A 20,637-nucleotide genomic window follows, 5' to 3' on the forward strand; every position below is an offset into this window, starting at 1 on the left:
TTGTCAGAACAGAGGTTGCGCTCACAGGCATGTGTGTGTGTGTGTGTGTGTGTGCGTGTGCGTGTGTGTGCTGCTAAGCATTCACATGTGCTGGATAAGAACCTAAGAAGAGACCTGCTGGATTAGACGAAAGACCAATCTACCCCAACATCAGATGACCATGGGAAGCCTGCAAGCAGGATCTGAGTGCCACAACACCCCCTGCACCCCTGATAACCTGAAAACTGGAATCTAGAGCATACACTGCTTCCAACAGTGGAGGTAGAACCACCATACTTAGTAGCCATTGGTAGCCTTATCCTCCATGAAATTATCTAATGCTCTTCTAAAGCCATCCAAACTGATGGCCACCATTGCCTTTTATGGGACTGAATTCCACAGTTTAACTATGTGCTATGTGCAGAAGTCTTTTCTTTTGTCTGCTCTGAATATTCCAACATTCAGCTTCATTAGAACACCCAAAGTTCTAGTATTATGAGAGAGTGAGGGAAATGCCTCCCTCACATTAAATGAACGGGTGGAAAGAATGACAGTGGAATCAGCCACAGAGTTAGCAAATCCAGTTTTGCTAACACCCACCCCATGACCCGCCTTCATGCGCATGGTGCTCTTACCTAGAGTTTCTACAATTGGCAGCTTCTTCACAATGACTCGTTTCTTGGCCATCCTCAAGACGCCCAGGACTAAGGTCACCGTGACCACGATGGGGAGGCCCTCTGGGATTGCAGCCACCGCTAAGCTGCACACACAGAATCATTTACCACTGGTGTTACACACCACCATCCTCACTAACTCCTGTAAGGAAGTATATGCAAGCATCAACTTGCTCCAGGGCCCTGATGCTGAAACACATTAAGACCTGCCTTTTCATGGGCCCTGGATGTCTCTTTCAACACTTGAGCTTCAGGGTCAATTGCAGGAAGGACAGTAATGCATCTGCAGAAGGCCCCACGTCCAGTCCCTGGCATCTCAAAGTAAGGCTGGGAAAGGCCCCTGTCTGACACCCTGGAGAGCCACTGTCAGTCAGTGTGGACAATACACTGAGCTCAGTGGAGCAATCATCTGACTCTACGTGGAAGGTTGCTTCCTTTGTTCCTATGCCCAGTGGAGCTTTGCAGACGGCCATCGGAGGCAGGGCTGTTTGCAGTCTGGTGCCAGCTTTGCAGAATGCAGAATGCAAAGCCTCATTTGGGCTAAACCAATTGGTCCAATTTCTTTGTATGTTGACTCTGAAGTACTCTCTCTTTTTCTGTCGTAAATCTCTGGCCAATCCATTGTATTGTACGACCCTGAACTTTTTTTTATACATAACAGAGGAAGGAAAGGTTTTCCACTATAGGGGTGGGGGACCTCCCCCCCCCACTCTCTCTCTCACACACTAACTCAGTACACTTTGCTTTGCCTGCTCTGGCAATTGTGAACAGAGCAAGTGAGACATCAGTCAGTCAGTGCAGAGAACGAGGCATAACCTCCAAAAAGCACCAGGGTCTGGATTCCTGGGTCTAGCCAGTCAGATTTGGCTCACAAGCTGGAGGTTCCTCATCCCTGGTCTAGTATGAAAATACTTTTCTGCCTGCCATCAAAACACAGAAGTGTAGGGGCCAGATGGTCTGCTGGTGGAGAGCTCTGCAGCCTGTGTGCCACCAGTAACAAAGCCCTGATCTATGCTTCAGGTGCAAATATTGGTGAACAAGAGAATACAGAACAAGGCAACATTCATAGCCCTTAAGGGACAGAGGGACTGTGCAGGAAAAGAAGACAACTCTGGCTGGTCCACTTTAGTGTTACTTTTATTCAACAGCATCTGCCCTCCATTGACACTTGCCTGCCTTGTTTCTGCTGCGATACCTAGCCTAAAACTTTCCCCTTCCAAGTCCTCAACCATTTTCTCTTTATCTATAGCGACTTTGCCACACGTTGCTTTTATCGTGCCGCTGGGCAGTAATCCGAACATTACAATCCTCTGGTGCCAAGGGATCCCTTTTCCAGATACGTGAACAGATGGCACATGTCATTTTATAAGAAGGCAGCCTGCCATGCAAACTATAAGGATGTACAATGCCAGCCTTTAAACAACAAGGGAGATATGGCCAGCAAGGTTAATATTTGTACAGAGAGAAGCAAATGTTTCGTGGCAGGTATATTGGTGGGGAAGGGTGGGGATGCTGTGTCCACCCATCCCGTCATCAGCACATGCCCAAGTGCTTATGAAGCTCACCACCTACAGGTATTAAACCCTTGGGTTCTGGTGCTACCATTTGTCCTGCTTGAAGAGCTCTCTCTTCACTGCAGCTGACAAAAATGGTTGCATCAGATTCTGATAGTTCAAACACCCTGTTGGGGAGCTTCCAAAGCATTATGTGGAATGGATTTTTTTTCTTTTAGGGCAGTGGCAGTGGTGAAGCTGCATGCTCCGACACCAGGGGTGGAGAGCAGGTGGGGGCATGGCTGGTGCACATCCCGGGGGGATGACGCGTATCCCAGGGGTGTGGTACGCTGCCCGCAGGGATGTAGCATGCGTTCTGCGGGGGCCTGGTGCCCAGCATGGTGGGAAGGTGTGTGGTGCATGTCCAGGGTGTGTGACCGCGATGGTACCCCCCTCCCTGATGGTGCTAGGGGCAGTGCGCTCCCTGCCCGCCCTTTCCTCCGCAAGTGTATAGTGGGGAGATTTGCTGTTCAGAGTTTGAGGCTTCCTCCATTCAGATCAGGGGCCTTCCTGCTGGCCTACAGCCCCTCAACACCCTTGTTCAGAGGCCTGAGCAGCTAGAAGATGGGCTCCTTGGGTTACTAAACTGGCTGTCTTATGGGGCTGGCCTGTCCATGTGACAGATTGAAGGAGCCACCTCAGGCAGCAGAATTTAAGGGGTAGGGAATGGGGCAATGCCCCCTCCACAGTTTGAGTCCTCACATGTTCTCCTAAACACCTGGAGAGGGCTCTGATTACAAACTAATCTCTTTCCAGAATCCACCACTGTTACCCTTTGTACAACATAATCAAAAGTCATTTAAATAAAAAGGAAATATAGTGTGTCTATCTGTCTACCCGTCTACCTATCTAGCGCAGAGTTGGGGAACATTTTTCAACTGAAGGGCCAAATTCTATTCTGGGCAACTTTCCATGGGTCATATGCAAGGGACAAGCAGGGCCAGAAGGAAATGCAGGTGGAAAAATGAATGTAATTTCTAGGGTAGTTTCTACACTCATCCCTCTCTATCCTCCAGTCAGAGAAGCAAGAGGCCTAGTTCAAGGGCACATTCCAGCCAGGCAAAAACTCTCAAGGAGGGTGTGAAGCAGGGCCAAGGAGGGATCCTTGAGCCAGATAGTGAAGCCTGCAGAGCCACAGTTGGCCCCCAGATCCTAAGGCTCCCCACCCCTGCTCAATCTAGAGATAGGCAGGAAATATACACACAGAATGTTTTTGATCAGCATGTTTGCATTCTGTTCTGTTCTTCTACTGTGACAATAAAATGTCCTTCCAGCTCTTACCTCACTCCAATGGTGAACATGCCAAGAAGATGCTTCCCCTGCAGCCAGCCAATCAGCATAAGTAAACCTTGCAGGAGAGGGGAGAGGAAAACACAGAAGCTATCTTGATGGCACCATAGGCATGGTCAGGTGTGTACGTGAACATGAAAATACTCAAAGTATGCACAAGGAGGAGGGTACAAACTAAGGTCAATGTGGTGTAGTGGTTAGAGAAGGGTTTCCCAAACTTGGGTCTCCAGCTGTTTTAGGACTACAGTTCCCATCATCCCTGACCACTGGTCATGCTAGATGGGAGTTGTAGTCCAAAAACAGCTGGAGACCAAAGTTTGGGAAACCCTGGGTTAGTGTGTTGGGACCTCAGGTCAGTCACATTTGATCAGCGTAACTCTAGGCTTCCACTGTACAAATCTATACTCTAGGGATGGGTGAAACTGTCCGTTTTGTTTTTTTCTCATTTTTTTCAGCCTTAATTTTGGTTCTCCACATTTCTGCACCGGTTTGGGGCTTCTTTGTTTCTAAAGTCCTCAGCACTGTGGCGCAAATCTCTCTTCACGTACACATTTTAAAATGCAATTTTGCCTAAGGTACGTACCTTTGCAAGCAATTTCACTGAAATAATAATTTTAAAACCATGTTATTTCATCACCATCATATGGATAATTTGCCCTCGTAACTGCATTTTTGTATGCATGACTTGGCTAGAGAACTGCACTGCAAATTTCAGAGAGCTGTGAGTTTTGAAGGACAGCTGTGTTTCAGTTTGCATGTTGCACAGATTAAGTAACTTTGCCTTGAAATCTGATCTGAGCCAAATTGCTTCCCTGTCCCTGCTACACACATAGCGAGTCTCTCCCAAAATGATGGTCCCTTATGATAAGCAGGAGCTAGTTCTTAAAACATGCGGTAGGTCATTAAGGGGGGGGGGGGAGGAATAAAGTATTTCAGAAAACTCACCAATGATGCCAAATGAAATGAGAGTAAGCTGTTTCCCCAGTTTGTCCATGTTTTTCTGCAGTGGAGTCTTGGGGGTCTTGATGCATAAATTGACAGCAAAGGGAAGAAAGAAAAACCCTCCTGAAATAGAACCTTATGGATGTTCCCCTACTAAGAACTTGGTCCACTTTCCCCCGGACCCCTTCTCACCTCTTCTTCTTGCATCATTTTGAATACCTCCCCAAACTGCGAGTTTTCACCTGTTCCAATGACAATGCCCTGAACAAGCAGAAGAATGCAAAGAATAAGTTGCCTTTTTCCTTAGATTTTGATGGTATTCCCCAGAGTTGAAAAACTTTCCACTGAATGACAGCTGGAGACTCAACGACCTGGTTTGTACATAATGCCAAGCCATGATTTATGTTAACCACAGTCAATAAACCATAGTTAAAGCTTGGTTTACTACACACACACCTCCTTCCCATTACAAGAGATGCAAAGTCAGGAAGATGATCTGTAGCTTTCAAGTGATGATAGCTCCTTAATAGTTAAAGAGGAAGTCTGGGTGAGGAAGTCCCTATTCCCCTCCCAGAACTGCTATTTCCCAGAGTTCCTTGTGAAGTGGGCTTGCAGTTCTGTAGGGGTGGGGAATAGGGGGTCTCCAAACAACTCTCAGCACCCTTAACAAACTGCAGCTCCTCTTTGTGTGAAGCCATGATTGTTTAAAGTGGTATCATATCGCTTTAAATGTATGTTATGAATGTGGCCTTAAACAGCTCCGCAAAGCTGATATTTGCCATATAGGTGAACAGTCAACCCCTAATGGGCTACTTTGACAGGTGGGCCAGTATTCTCATGTCACATGACTTCCTTTGTTGTGGGCACGTCTTGAATTTGTTGTTTTTGTGTGTGCAAAGCGACATTCAAAAAGTGTCGGATTGTAACTGCATGGAAAAAATCAGGAGCACACAGCTTATGAATAATTGCCTAATGATGGGCTACTTACAGCTAACAAAAGGAGGTTATTTACCACTCACTTTTCCTTTGCCGTATCGTACTAGAGTTCCCATGAATGCGACATTGGTGAGGGTCATCAGGTCTCCAGCTTCTGCTAAGATGCCATCATTCTTGCTGCAGGGCTCTGCTTCCCCCGTGAAACTGGATTCGTCCACTAAGAGATCTGTAACCTGACAAAACAGTGGATAAATGGACTTCCATGAATTCCATCCCTTTCCTGTTTTGGTGCTACACTCCCATTCTTTATTCATTAAGGTTTAACTTGGAGATTTGATACAGTTAATTCTGGAACTGGAGCATGTGCAGATTGGCACGGTTTCCAGTTATTTTTGCATATCCACCCCCCATGCAAGCATCAATAGAACGCTGCCCCCCCGAAAAGCAGTCACGTGATTCCATGCTACAAAAACACCCCGCAAAAATTGTCTTGATGTCATCAAACACACATTTGCATCTTTTTCATCGAGTTTTCTCAACACACCTAATGAGCATCATTAAGCGGGGGGGGGGAGGGCTTTGCCTAGCACAGAGCAAGTACCAGGCGAGATTCTCTGGGGAGAGCATTCTGCAATCTGGGTCCCACCACAAAGAAGGTCCTGTCTCTGGTTGCCAGTCACTGCACCTCCAATGACAGGGTCAAGCAGAGAAGAGCTTCGGGAGGTGCTCAAAGTGTGCGGGCAGGTATGAGTGGAAATAGGTGGGTTTTGCGAGGGTCCATGCACTTGTCCTCTGTCAATGTTTCAGAAGCATAAAAACTGAATCACAAGATGGCTTGTTGAATTTTACACCGAGTTTTGTAATGGGAGCACCCAGTTATGGAATGCACATGGTACTGTTCCATCATCCATCTCTTACCTCTACGAGTCTGACGTCTGCAGGAACCCTGTCTCCCATAGAAAGGCACACAATGTCTCCAGGAACAAGCTCTCGAGCAAGAAGATGCTGCAGTTTCCCCTCTCTCATGCTAGTATCCCCCCACAAAGAGATAAACACAAAGAAATGGCACTGTATAAGCAAAGCAGAGCTGCCAAAAGGGTTGTGGGGAAGATGCACTCCAATGGCAGCAGAAGAGGAAGCAGAAATTGCTACCGTTTGTATGTTTGTCTGTAGTCAGGAACGGAAATCAGTCAAGTAAGTTGCTTTTAAGTTCACAAACAACATGTAACTAATGGTGTTTTTAAACATTGCTTTGGAGTCGACATTGAAATGAACGTATGTAATGCAACAAGTTACATAACTTATGTAACTTATGTTAAATAGTGGACAATGAGACAGATAACGTAGTATATTGCGTTGCTGTTTTTAGAATTTACAAATATGTTTCTATTGTTTTTAGAGTTTGCTGAAATGATTTCATTGTGTTTAAACTTGTCTTTTTGTGTTTTATTCTGTTTTTTATCTAGTAGGCCACTTTGATGGCTTTAGGCTATGAAGCAGGTCTACAAATTTATTTAACATCATCATCATCATCATCATCATCATCATCATCATAAACATTAAAAAACCATTCCACATATGAAAACGGTTAAAAATAGTTCCAATACAGTTGCAGACTGTTCAGATCTGTTAAAACATTTGTTGCTCCACCCACTTTTGCTTTTGGCCCCACCCACCAATGGCATGTGGCCCCAAGATGTTTGCTGAGGCAGCCCCTGGGTTGAAAAAGCGTTCCCTGCCACTGTGATAAAATCACGTTTGGTGACTTGGAACGCAACATCATACCAAAAGCACTTGCCTTTTTTTCTACAAGGTGTCCCTGGGTGTGGAAGGAACAAGGGAAAGTGGGGGAAATGATCAAAGCGTTCTCTGACCTTGAAAGACAAATAGGCCACCCTTCTGGACATAATAATTAAAACCATAAAAGGTATTACATATTTGCTTTGGCAAGGCTGGAGCAGGTATTTGTCCTTCTGGTGAAGAAGGAAATGAACATCAGTCCTAGAACTGAACATTTCAACACACACAGTTCAGGTCGGTAAAATAAAGCATAAGTGACCAGTAGGCAAATAAAGTATATTTTAATCATTTGTAAATACACTGGTTTACCCTGAGCATGTGTGTGTGTGTGTGTGTGTGCGCACACACACACACACACACACACACACACACACAGTCCTCTTAAGCCCTGATCTGCTGTTCTATAGTAAAAGGTAAAGGGACCCCTGTCCATTAGGTCCAGTCATAGCCGACTCTGGGGTTGCAGTGCTCATCTCGCTTTATTGGCCAAGGGAGCCAGCGTATAGCTTCTGGGTCATGTGGCCAGCATGACTAAGCTGCTTCTGGAGAACCAGAGCAGCGCATGGACATGCCATTTACCTTCCCACCGAAGCGGTACCTATTAATCTACTTGCACTTTGATGTGCTTTCAAACTGCTAGGCTGGCAGGAGGCTGTTCTATAGCAGGGAGGCTAAACTGCACAGTTGTGAATGGGAAGTGTGAGTATCAGCTCCAGGTTTGGGGGGGGCAGGGTACTAGGGCAGAGGTAGGGGTTCTCCTGCCACCCTTCCAATTGTAACCATCACCCCTCAAACGCACACAAGCATTTTGTGCCTCCATACATGCACGAAGAAGGCATCTGGCAGGCACTACACCAAAGGTTTAAAGTGTGTGGATGTTTTACAAGGCTTACCAGTTACACTCTGGCGGGACTAACTTGTTGAGTTCCTCCAGAGATTTCTCAGAGCGGTGCTCCTGCGAGAAAAGAAGCACATCGATGTCAGGGCACGTTTTTTGTCTGAATGGGTGAGAACCCACAATGGTCAGTTACCAGAAAAGGATGTACCTGGATGAAGGCCACAGTCACCACGATGATGACAGCCTAAAAATAAAATAAAAATGGGGGTGGATCAACAAAGACAGTATAACGTCACATGCCAATGGAGAATGGATATTTATTTCAGGCTTACATGGAAACCGGACAAGTGGAAAACAAACAAGTAAAAATGTGAAACTTGAGCAGAATTACTAAGATTTTAAGGGAAATAACTGTGTGTGCTTAAGAGAAAGCGACTGTGTTTATTAAGGGTGTAAGTTTGGAGGGGGATTGCAACCCCCCACAGTCGTCTAGCGGGACCCTTTACCCCCAAAAGGTACCCCACCCCTCACCTAGAGAAATCAGTTGATGAGTGGTTCTCTTCACCCCCTAGAAGCCTGATCCCCCCTTTCTTCTCCCTATTCAGTACAGTTGAAAATAGTCCCCTAGTTCTGATGTCTCCAAGAATGAGGACTTCAAAGAAAACAGATCACGTACCATTGCAATACTCACGGCATCTTCGTATTCTTTAGTGACCACACTTACTAAAGCGGAGGCCAGCAGCAAAAGGATCAGGGGGTTCTTAAACTAAAAGGAAAGAAGAAGGAGAAATTCCTTTGACTGAAGTAGGGTTTGTTTGTTTTTTGCCATTCACAGTGCGAGTAACGTTGTCACACACATGCCCAGAACTAATAATCTCTGCTTGATCCAGGCAGTTTCACTTTATGCTTGAGCAAGGAACCTCAAGCCTGGGGTGAGATAGGGCTCTCCAACTCTCTCTATCTGGCCCTCAGAACTCTCCACAGGCCACACCCCTCACTGCACTGGCTTTGCACCCTCCTGGAATGCTTTTGACTGACTAGAATGACCCCATTGAACTCAGATAATGCCTCTTCCTTGTCTGTATGAAGGATAGAGGGGGATACATACCTGTGAATAGAATCTAGCCTATTGTACAAAGGTAAACATTTGATTTTTTTTTGCTCCACCCACTTGTGCCTCTGGCCCCGCCCACCACTGCTCTGCAGCTCCTGGAAGAGAATGTAGGCCTCAGGCTGAAAAGGCTTTGTCGTCCCTGCCCTAGAGACACTTTCTGACCACTGGCATGTCCCCAGAGCATCAAAGGTGAGGGGCACTGACTTGTGGGTCAGGGGACAGTGCCTGGATGCAAGAGACAGCAGCTGGCGGGTGGCTAGAGCTCAGTGAATGGGGAGTGTAGCTAAGCTCCGTCGCTTTCCTGGGGCAGGAGGTCAGCAGTAGGGGGCACCAGAATCAAAGACAGGCAGAGCCAACTAATTCCAGCTTTGTCCCCATCTCCTCCCTGCTAAGTTCTTTCATGGCAATACTGAGACTAAGGAGAAGGATCCAATAGGCAGCAACATGGACTGGTTGTAAGTCAGGAGGCAGGCAGGTGGAGGCTGGCTGAAGGCAGGCCAAGGCTGGTGGGGCGATGTCCAGAGTGCCCTAATGGACCAGCCTCCACTGATCTGAAGGCTACATTAATCATGGAAGGTCTTGAAGAAAGTGTCAAACAAACGTCTAGGCTGGTTAGATTAGCATCTCGTACTATTTGAAGGGAACTTGAGCAGGAAAATGTCCTGGTAATTGTGTATGTGTATACACACCCATTCCTATGCCAGATGTACATATTTGTTTTAAACTGAATGTTGTTACCCAACATAACCCTGGAGAAAGAGACAGGGTACATACACCCTGCTATCCAATGATCCACAAAACCCTTTGCCACTAGCATCCCTGTTCTTTACCTGGTCTAGATATTTCTTCCACACTGGCTGCGTATTATCTATTACAAATTCATTCCAGCCATGCTTGATCCTTCGGTGCAGCACTGACACTTCAGACAGTCCCTTCTGTATATTGACCTGAAGAGATGACAGCATATTTTTTTAAAAAAAACAGCATAAAGGTGGGGAATCTTTTTAAAGTTCCCTTTGGTAATATGTTGGGGAGTGCATGATGGCGATGGGTGGGGCACCCTCTTTCTCCCTTCTTCCTCTGCCAACCACTTTCTCTTTCTCTCTCTCTGTCACACACAAACACACACCCCTCAGCACTCTTTAGGTTCCCTCAGAGACAAGGGACATATCCAAACACATCTGCTCCATAACTAGGAAGCCCCATACTGCTGGGAGTTGCTGGGTTCATAATACCAGCATAATCTACCCATTTAGGGATTTGATTTTGTGTGGCTAGTAGGGAAGGAGAGAGCTAACAAATGTCACCTTGAACTCCTTGAAGGACAGGTGAGATATAAATGTAATACTCTACTATATATTTTGGAAAGTGGTTTGTCTGTCCATCCGTCTGTCTGCCTGCTCTGTAGGTTTGTTTGCCTCTCAAATATGTTGTCACCAATTTTAATACAAGGGTTCCTGGCGTGGAGGCGGCAGTCATTGTTGATGTTTGGCTGCTGGCCGCCATTTTGAATCAAGATGGCAGACCGCAACAGGACTTTGCCCATTTTTGGAGTGATTGGGTCCAAGCTCACAACCAACACTATATTTGCTGGTTTCTACATATTCCAGGATAGCACTGGGTGCTCCCCACTAGTAAATAACAACAACAACTCCATTGACTTTTCCTAGTTAATTCATGCCAATTGTAAAAATAAATAAATGGGGCCAATGACTCCCATGCAACCCCCTCCTGCAGAAACTGTCACCTGTCTGGATGCTCTGATGCAGTTGAAACAGCAAAGGTTTGTCAGAAGTCTTTTGCTGACACAGTTACCCTGAGCAGTTACAGTAAGTATGTTTGCCGACACTCTCTATCCTCATCACAGCTTTTCCAATGGCAGGCAGCATTGTGAAAATATTGTGAATATTAGATCATTTCAGGAACACATGTCAAGACAAGAGACAAGAAGATGACTCTAACCTGCACCTCTTTCTTCTGAAGTGTTTCTCAAAAGTCTCTGTCGTGGTTTTATGGCTCTTACCTGTAACATTTTTGCCAACTCGTCTGCATGGCGTTTGCAAGCCTCTTTGGGAGAGAGGGCCGTAACCTCTTTCTCTTCTTCCACTGACTTCAGTTCAGATTCTTCTTCAGGCTACATAATGCAAATAAAATGTTGGGTGGTGAAGAAAGAGGAAGAGATGAGACTGTCTACAACCATTTTAAGCAGAAATTTAAGTGGAGGGACGGTGGAAAACGGGCTCAGCGGTGGTTCACACATATGTGCCTTATTGACTGGAACTTCCAGTGATCCCTGGCATGTCTAAGGCTCTTCTTTCCATGCTGCTTGTTGGAAGTGCAACAGCAGGTATCATCCGGTTTGTAACTTAATAGTTAATTCTGTTAGTGTTAAAGGCCACTAGCTAAGAGGCGGGTTGGTGGAAGTGTTGCTTAGCAACTTGACAGAGTGCCATGATGTTTGCTGAGGTAGCATGCGCCCCGATTGGCTCCGAAGGGAGTTTTTCCTCTGTGTATTTGGTGGAATGTCTCCCTGCTATGTATGAGGCTTGAACTAAGAAAGGCAAAACCTCCATTCATTTCTCCTCAAATGACACAATTTTTGCTCAGTAATGTGTTATCAGGACTTTTCTCTCTGTGTTCTGCTCATCTTGTTTAAGTGCCCATGCTAACAGTGGTGGCTCATTGGGACTGGTAAGGCAGAGAGCCCTAAAGTGAGTGTAGTCAGAGCCAATGATGGACATAACAGACTAATTCTGGTTTTGTTGCCATCGTCTGCTTCCCTGCTCAGCTGTACAAGGACAAAACTGAGACTAAGAAGGAGAAAGTTGACAAGCAGTGCCATCCCTGGGCAGGCAAGTAAGGTAAGAGGGGCAGTGCCCCATTTGCTCTAATGAACCAGGTCACACAGGAACTTAAGGGGAAAGAATAGGGCAAAAGGCACACACAGTACATCAGAGCTCTAACATGGGAGAGGGTTTGTTGCCACAGTAATAGAACTCACTGCACTAGGAGCAGGAAACCAGTGGACCTCTGGCAGTTGTTGGACTACAACTCCCATCATCCACCACCAATAATCAGGGACGATGGGAATTGTAGTCCAGCAAGATCCGGAGGGTCATAGGCTCCCTACTCTTCGACTCTACTGTTAAGATACTGTTAAAGGAAAATGTTAAAAAGGAAACAAGGCTTAGCACAGAAGAAAGAAAAACATTTCAAACCCAAGGGGAAAAGGAAGAAAGTAAGAGGATAGGGACACTAAAACATGATTTTCCACATCGCTTTGAGTGCCACAGTAAAAACTCTTTATAGAAAGGTCTAAAGCAAATAAGCAAATAAGTTTCCTACTTCTGAATTCCAGTGGTTTTTATAGCTGGAAGGGGCGTGCGTGCGCGCGCGCGCACACACACACACACACGGATTGTAAAGCTGGTCTCTTTTCATTGGCTTCCCATTTTATTTTATTTTAGATTTCAGAGCACAACCTTATCAACAGGAAATAAAAGACATCCCCGTGGAGGACATAAATTGATTGCTGGGGGTGGGGAGGAAAGCAGCTTTAATCCTGGAAAGCCAGCCAAGTCTCTGCTCCAAGGAGGCTTCTCAGTATCTCTATTTAGTATTTCTGGACTGAAATGGTTTGCTGCCTACCGGGCAATTTTGATTAATATATATATCATTATTAAAAACATATGAGGAGCTTGCTGGATCAGACCAATGACCCATCTAGTCCAGCTGCCTGTTCTCTCAGTGGCCACCGAGGGGCCTGTGGGAAACCATCAAGCAGGATTTGAGTGCAAGAAAACTCTCCCCTCCTGTAGTTTCCAGCAACTGGTATTTAAAAGCATTGCTGCCACTGACCATTGAGGCAGAGCACAGCCATCATTGCTAGTAGCCGCTTCTAGCATCCTCCCCCTCCATGAATTAGTCTAATACTCTTTTAAAGGCATCCAAGTTGGTGGCTATCACTGCCTCTTGTGGCAGTGAGTTCCACATTTCATGCACTTATGTGAAAAAGTTACTTTTAAAAAGTCTGTCCCAAATCTTCCAACATTAGATGTCTAGCATTATGAGATTCTATGCCAAGGAGCAGAAAGTGGTTATAGAGCAATTGGTTCTTGTTCCATTGCCACCCATCCTAGGGTAATTGAGGGGTAGTTTATCATGAGCATTAATTTACTAATTGCCTTCTGCACAATGGTCTCAAGATGATGTACAATCAAAACAGCACAACAACGGCAGCCGAGTTAAAAACCACAGAAAACTTACCATCTAGCTGTTAACAGCCACAAAATTGTCATTGTCTCAAAATTGGAAAGCTACAGTATTCCTGTCCTGGAAAGAATGGCTTAATGAAATTTGGGTCTTGGCCATAACGCCATGAAGAAAATACTTCTTCACACAGCACATAGTTAAACAATGGAACTCACTGCCACAGGAGGCAATGATGGCCCCCAAACTTTAAAAGAGGATCAGTGGCGTAGCGTGGGGGGTGCAGGGGGGGCCGGCCGCACCGGCCGCAACATCTGGGGGTTAGGGTTAGGGTGTGCAAATCCACGGGTTAGGGGGCGCAAATTACTTGCCTTGCCCCGGGTGCTGACAACCCACGCTACGCCACTGAAGAGGATTGGATAAATTCATGGTAGACAAGGCTATCAAAAGCTACTAGCTACGATGGCTAATAATAATAATAATAATAATAATAATATACAGTGGTACCTCTGGTTGCGAACGGGATCCGTTCTGGAGCCTCGTTCGCAACATGAGCAGAACGCAACCTGCGTCTGCATGTGCGCGGGTCACGATTCACCACTTCTGCACATGCGTGTGACATCATTTTGAGCGTCTGCGCATGCACGAGTGGCAAAACCCAGAAGTAACCAGTTCCGTTACTTCCGGGTCATTGCGGGATGCAACCTGAAAATGCGTAACCTGAACCGAACATAACAAGAGGTATGACTGTACTGTCTTATACCTGCAGGTCTCAGGGCAGCTAAAACATAAAATCACAGTATGTTCTTCCTTCACTGTGCCTCTCAGTACCAGTTGCTGGGAACTGAACTAGGGCAGAGTGCTGCTGTGCTCATGTCCAGCTTGCTGGTTTCGCACCAGCATCTGGTTGGCCACTGTGAGAACAGGATGCTGGACCAGATGGGCCACTGGCCTGATCCAGAAGGCTCTTTTTATACAGTTGTCCAGCAGCCTCTGGAGAGCCACAGGTTACCCATCCCTGCTCTAATCTTCTGAGAAGGAAACAGGATCACTGCCCTGCAATTTGGCAATTCAAGGCAGGCATTGCCCTTAAACCTCTTCTGAAGTGGTTCCAGGATAAGTGGCTTAGCTATTGTTGATGGCAAAGCAAGCCAAGCAGACAGAAGAGCAACCTAATAACACCAGGAAACAGAGGCAGGGAAGCTGGCAAGTTTGCATTCAAATCCTGGGTCCCGATGCCCTTTTCCAGACTTTACCCTTTTTTTGTTTGTTTGTAAGAAAGACAAGTTAAACATAGTAAAAAGAAAACAACCATGACGCTTAGCACAGGTACGCCTGGAGGAAATAAAATAATTAGTTTACCCTAGCAAAGTTGGCAGGCATGGTAGGCACTGACCGTTTCTTATGAAACAAGAGATGTTTGAAAATGAAGTCAGGAGAACAGCTGTGTTTATTCTAGCCTGCTATGAACCTGCCATGCAAGCAGCAAAATTGGGCGCAGTGTGCAGGAATCAGGATTCTGGAGGATCTCAGGAACTTTGGCTTGTTTGTCTTGAAAAGCAAGTCTCTAGTCCTCATCGTTTGGATATTTATGGGCGTTTCCTTGAGGGATTCTCAGGACCAATGGAGATGCTTACAACTTTGATTCATCTTTGGGTGGGAAACGGTGATTGCTCCTCTCCCTTCCCCTTGCTATAGTAGGTAGCCCTGAACATATTTTTCTTTCTTTCTTTCATTGCAGACTGTTATCAAAAAGAAAAAGAGGGAATATCATTTTTTTCTCCTTCTCAAAACTCTTAAGGGGAGGGTGATAGGCAGCTTTTGTTCTGAGCTCTCCCTCTGACCCAGAGGGCTCCACCTCCAGAGCTCCATGCCAAAATATCTGATTTAAGCAACTGGGAAGCCTAGGAAAAAGCAAAACATCTTTCCATCTTTACTTTGTTTCCACAGCCTGTGAGTTAGGTCCCTATTCCCATTTTACAGATGGCAAAACTGAGGCTGTGTGTGTGTTTTAGAGAGAAACTCTCCTGAGACTGCATCATGTGGGCTTGCAAATACAAGCCTCCCAAGTTCTGTTCCAGCAGTTAGTGGCCACTGACTGGACTTTGCATCCCATCAACTGGGGCCAGGTGACGAGCCTGGACATTCCCAAGGCAGATGAGAAACCTAGAGGGATCCTGGGAGCTTGACGTAAGGGTCAAATTAGATGTGACATGAATGCATCTTTTCATCTAGTGCGCAGACCCTTTTTTAAAAAATGCAAACCGCACATTCTCTGTGTAGGTGATCATTAACAGGATCAGGGCAGGCATGGAATGGAATGGGGATTTGACCATTTCCTCCTGTACTGTGCTTGGGGTGGGGTGGGGTGGATATATCATCTGAATCTGTTGTTTGTTTTGGGAAGGAATCTTCCACTGAACTGCAGAGGGGGAAAGATTTAAATCCCACCATTCCGGCTCCAAACCAGTCAGGGCTTCCCCCAGCTGATGCAATTTGCATTCAAAGAAACCCTGCATGATAGATGCACAGATACATTTAACATCCCATGCAGCCCCAAGAGAGAGTTATCAACCCCCCCCCCCCAAAAAAAACACCATGGTTTGGCAAGGGGAAGCTTTTAATTTCTGGTACCTGTCTCAGGTGACACACTGTCCCTATTTTGTTGTTAGCATGATTGCACATGCCTTGGGTGAGTGGTTCCCAAACTGGTTTCCCAAAGACCACTTGAAAATTGCTGAGGGTCTTGGTGGACCTGCTTAATTATTTTTCTGCCCCTTGTAACAAATCTAATGGGCTGTACTGGATGCTGCAGGATTCTTAATTGCCTTTTTATGGCTCCTTTTACTTCTTGGGTTGCATTTTATCGCATTATGATTTGCATTCCACGGAATTTAAATTATGGCGCAATGAAATACAGCCTAAGAAATTAAAAGAGCAATAAGAAGACAAAAATCAATAGGGATATCTAATACCATGATGGACCACTGGGCAGCTGGGTGCTGCTGCTTGTGCATTGTTTTGTTGTGTTTTCTTGGTGGCTATGCTTGCTTTGCACTTCTTGTCAATAGTTGCTTTGAGGCCTTTAAGCAGGCATCCCCAAACTCGGCCCTCCAGATGTTTGGGGACTACAATTCCCATCATCCCTGACCACTGGTCCTATTAGCTAGGGATGATGGGAGTTGTAGTCCCAAAACATCTGGAGGGCCGAGTTTGGGGATGCCTGCCTTTAAGTGACCCCAGCTATGAGATATTAGGTAAAGGTAAAGGACCCCTGGATGGCTAAGTCCAGTCAAAGGCGACTATGGGGTTGCAGTGCTCATCTCGCTTTCAGGCCAAGGGAGCTGTCGTTTGTCCACAGACAGCTTTCTGGGTCATGTGGCCAGCATGACTAAACCGCTACTGGCGCACAGAGGACCGTGACGAGTGCCAGAGTGCATGGAAACACTGTTTACCTTCCTGTCACAGCGGTACCTATTTATCTACTTGCACTGGCATGCTTTCAAACTGCTAGGTTGGCAGGAGCTGGGACAGAGCAACAGGAGCTAACCCTGTTGCGGGGATTTAAACCACCAACCTTCTGATCAGCAAGCCCAAGAGGCTCGGTGGTTTAGACCACAGCGCCACCCACGTCCCTGATGAGATATTAAAATCATTCTGTTTGGTGCTTGGTGGGGGAGGAAGCAGCTCCTTCTCTGGAGCATGTGTGTGTGTATACAAGAGAGTGGCAGTGTATGTGGCAGTGAATTTCCTGCAGTTGGCTGGAGTTGGAATAGATGACCTTTGAGGCGCTTTTCAATGCTACAGCATTACAATTCTATGAGATGTTGTTTTGGTACTTGCAAACAATTGTAAGCCCCATAGAAGATCTTTAGAATGGCAAGTACAGTGTAAATCAGGGATGGGGACACATTTGCAACCTGAGGTTCACATTCCTTTCTGGCCATGTGCAGGTAGTGGGTGTGGCTAAATACAAAAGTGGCTGGAGCAACAGATGTAAATATTGCCTTGGTTAACAGTAGACTAGGTTCTATGCACACTCTCATGGCCCTCCTTGTCTTCCATCCAGGCAAGCAAGAGGCGTTCTCAGAGTTCAAGGACACTTTCCAGCCAGGCAAAAACATTCAAGGCCGGTGGGGGATGTTGCCTGGTGGAAGAGGGTGTGGCTATTGCACTGGGAAAGAATGCTGCCTCTAACGGGGGGATTCTTGGGCATTCTGAAATACAGCTTGCCTCTTCAGCAAACTCAGAGGGTTGCCTCTTCAGCAGGATGTTAAACTTCTGGCACAGCCTTCTTGCAATTCTAAAAATGCTGCAGAGGACCAGCTATATATCTTCCAAAGAAATGGATTCCCCACCACCAGTTAAATAATAAGGGGCATAGTAGATCGCTTCAATTTTCAGCACCCTCCTTCTTCCAGGTTCCTAGACTTTAAATAACTGAGCCGAGGGAGGGAGAGTTCCAGTGCTAGCACAACACTCCTGTTCCAAGTGTCCCTTCAACTGCCTGCTGCGATAGAAAATACGGGTGAAGGTATTTGTTCTGTAAAAGCTGTTCTGTCAGATCCACTGGGAGATTAAGCATTCTTAAGAAGCATAAACTGTTACTACTAGCACACCCTCCTGCGCAATCCAGGCCGGGTCAGGCTATGGCAAGGGAAAGGAATACAATGAACTGCAGCTGGGAGAGGGGAGGCTGAGATCAGGGGTTAACCCTTCATTGAGCAGAAGTGCAGAATCTTTAAGTACCCTTGGCTCTTATCTGTAAAGTGTCTGGTGGGAGGCAGATTGATGAGGCTGAACATACATCTAAAGCACACCACGTCGCCCAAAGAATCTTGGGAACTGTCGTATACTCCTCACAGGGGAACAGTTCCCAGCACTCTTAGTAAATCACAGTTCCCAGAGTTCTTTTTTGGGGGGAGATCATATGCTTTAAATGAATGGTGTGTATGTGGCCAAATACATGTTGTAATGTAGCAGGTAAGAGACTGAGTTGAGAATTGGGAAGTGTCCAGTTTGAATCTCACCTTGGCCATGAACTCCCAAGGAGGCCTTAAGGCAAATCTATCTCTCCCCTGCCCCACACTTTCCACTTTCTCAGTCCCAGTCCCCCCCACCTGCAATATAGGTCGAGATAATAAATACTGATTTACATTGCAGCACACTTTGCCGATCAATTCCCATTGATTCCAGTTAGCAAATGCTGTCTTGCAGGGTTGGCGTATGGAGGGCATCTAGGCCATGTGTGTGAAGCACCTTAAACACTTGAAAGTGCTATGCAAGAGTTAAATAAATAAGTGCTTGTTTTTTTAAAAAATGACTGATGTTTTGCACAATGCAAGAAAGCAGTAAAGGGAGGCAGGAATAGCCACCCCTTGAGCTATGTCTGCAAGGAAACTTGGAAAGTTCACAGAAGCATTTTTCAAGGTGGATAAAGGTCTCTGAGCACAAATCCTATGGCACAGGTGTGCATATGACCATGGCCATTAATGTCAGTGGGTCTACTCTCAGCATAATACAACCCTTGAAATTGGATACAACCTTTTCTCCCCACACCCCAGCCTCTGTGTTTTTATCCTCTTTTTAAGCCACCTGGAAACTGATTTTTGTATTAGGCAGCCATTATCACTCAATAAATAATAAGCATGTATAGACACCTCTGGCTATGTGAAAAATGGGAAAGAGCCATAGCTCAGTGGTGGAGCATCTGCTTTGCATGCCGAAGGTCCCGGGTTCAATCCCTGACATCTTCACGTAGGACTTGGAGAGATCCCTGCCTAAAATCCTGGAGAGCTGCTGCAAGTCAGTGCTGACAGTACTGAGCTATTTGAACCCATGGGTCTGGCTCTGTACAGAGCAGCTTGCTTTGTAAGATGGGGAACAGTGTCCTCAGTGACCAGCAAAGTGCAACCAGCAAAGTACAGTGGTACCTCTGGTTAAGTACTTAATTCGTTCCAGAGGTCCGTTCTTAACCTGAAACTGTTCTTAACCTGAAGCACCACTTTAGCTAATGGGGCCTCCTGCTGCCTCCGCACCACTGGAGCACGATTTCTGTTCTTATCCTGAAGCAAAGTTCTTAACCTGAAGCACTATTTCTGGGTTAGCGGAGTCTGTAACCTGAAGCGTATGTAACCCGAAGCGTATATAACCCGAGGTACCACTGTAAAAAAGGAAAGGAAAGGAAAGGAAAAGGAATAAAAGGTTTTTAAGAAAAAAGAGAGAAAAGGGGCAAGGGATTCCAAAAGTTAGGACCACCACTTAACAGCACTTGATAGCCATTTCGTATTTGGAGAGGCAGCTGCCAGAGTGACAGCCCACTCTCTGCAAGTGGAGCTAGAGGGCTTGTTTGGGAGAGACATTGTTCCAAGGCAGTGACATTCCCCAGCAACACCACACATTCCCCGCCACCGCTTTACCTCTTCTTCGGGTTCTTTGCTGCCCACCAGCTGGTATTTCCGGCTCATGCGTAGGGGGGAGGCACCTTTCCGGCAGATCAAGGAGAACAAGTGCTTTGCCCCCATCTTAGCTGGGGCAGGCAGCGAAGGAAGGCGGCAGCTAGCAAAGCACCTGCTGCCGTGGCTGGCAATTTGCTGTGTGTTTCCTGGCCGAGCCTCACATTCCCTCGCAAGCCAAGGATGGAGCCAGGGAAAGCTGATCGGTGGGTGTTACCTGATGCCGACAAGGTGACGCCCCGCCCGCTTGCTCAGAACAGGTGCCTGGGAGAGGCCAAATTCCTGACTTAAGGCCTACTCATAGCAGTTGCAGACCTGGAGGAGTCGGTTGTTAGGTGCTGTAGCCTTCACCTGTGCCCAGGAAAACACAGCTGGTTTAAAAAAGCATAAATGTTTGCATTTAGGAACACAGGAAGTTTAGTCTATCTAGCTCAGTATTGTCCACACGGACTGGAAGCAGTTCTCCAGGGAACATTCCTAACCTTACCTGAAGATGCCAGGGATTGAATCTGGGACCTTCTGCATGCAAAGCAGATGTGCTATCATTGAGCTACTGATGACCGAAAAGCTGCTGACAGCCCCAAAGCTCTTCCTCTCAGTTTCTCATTTTTCCAACCTCCAATTCAGTTCTCCAGATTTCCACATCAGTTTGCTGTTTTTTTTTTGTTTGTGGGGGGAGGAGTCTTCATGAAAATTCATCTGCATTTGGGTGCAAATTTCTCCCAATATACACACATTTGTGTGCAATTTTGACTGATATGCACAATTTTGCCTAATATTTACATTTCCCCCAATCCAATGCATTTTGGTGTTTTTATGTACACTTTGCCTAGCAGATGCATTTTTG

General features: G+C 46.2%; 1 protein-coding gene across 1 annotated transcript in view; it reads right to left on the reverse strand.

Annotated features, from left to right (window-relative positions):
• ATP2C2 (ATPase secretory pathway Ca2+ transporting 2) overlaps positions 1–19,953 on the reverse strand; it is a 36,955-nt gene extending 17,002 nt beyond the window's left edge. Inside the window, exons 1-12 of the mRNA XM_082233326.1 lie at positions 19,755–19,953; positions 11,150–11,260; positions 9,957–10,073; positions 8,689–8,778; positions 8,221–8,256; positions 8,068–8,129; positions 6,293–6,401; positions 5,458–5,607; positions 4,631–4,699; positions 4,442–4,517; positions 3,488–3,554; positions 615–739 (exon numbers count right to left, since the gene is read on the reverse strand). Of these exons, the coding sequence (XP_082089452.1) occupies positions 615–739; positions 3,488–3,554; positions 4,442–4,517; positions 4,631–4,699; positions 5,458–5,607; positions 6,293–6,401; positions 8,068–8,129; positions 8,221–8,256; positions 8,689–8,778; positions 9,957–10,073; positions 11,150–11,260; positions 19,755–19,859 (1,117 nt within the window). The 5' untranslated portion in view covers positions 19,860–19,953. The remainder of the gene's footprint in view (positions 1–614; positions 740–3,487; positions 3,555–4,441; positions 4,518–4,630; positions 4,700–5,457; positions 5,608–6,292; positions 6,402–8,067; positions 8,130–8,220; positions 8,257–8,688; positions 8,779–9,956; positions 10,074–11,149; positions 11,261–19,754) is intronic.
• Positions 19,954–20,637: the final 684 nt, after the last annotated feature.

Source organism: Podarcis vaucheri (assembly GCF_965113315.1).
Source record: "Podarcis vaucheri genome assembly, chromosome: 7".
NCBI classification, from domain to species: domain Eukaryota; kingdom Metazoa; phylum Chordata; class Lepidosauria; order Squamata; family Lacertidae; genus Podarcis; species Podarcis vaucheri.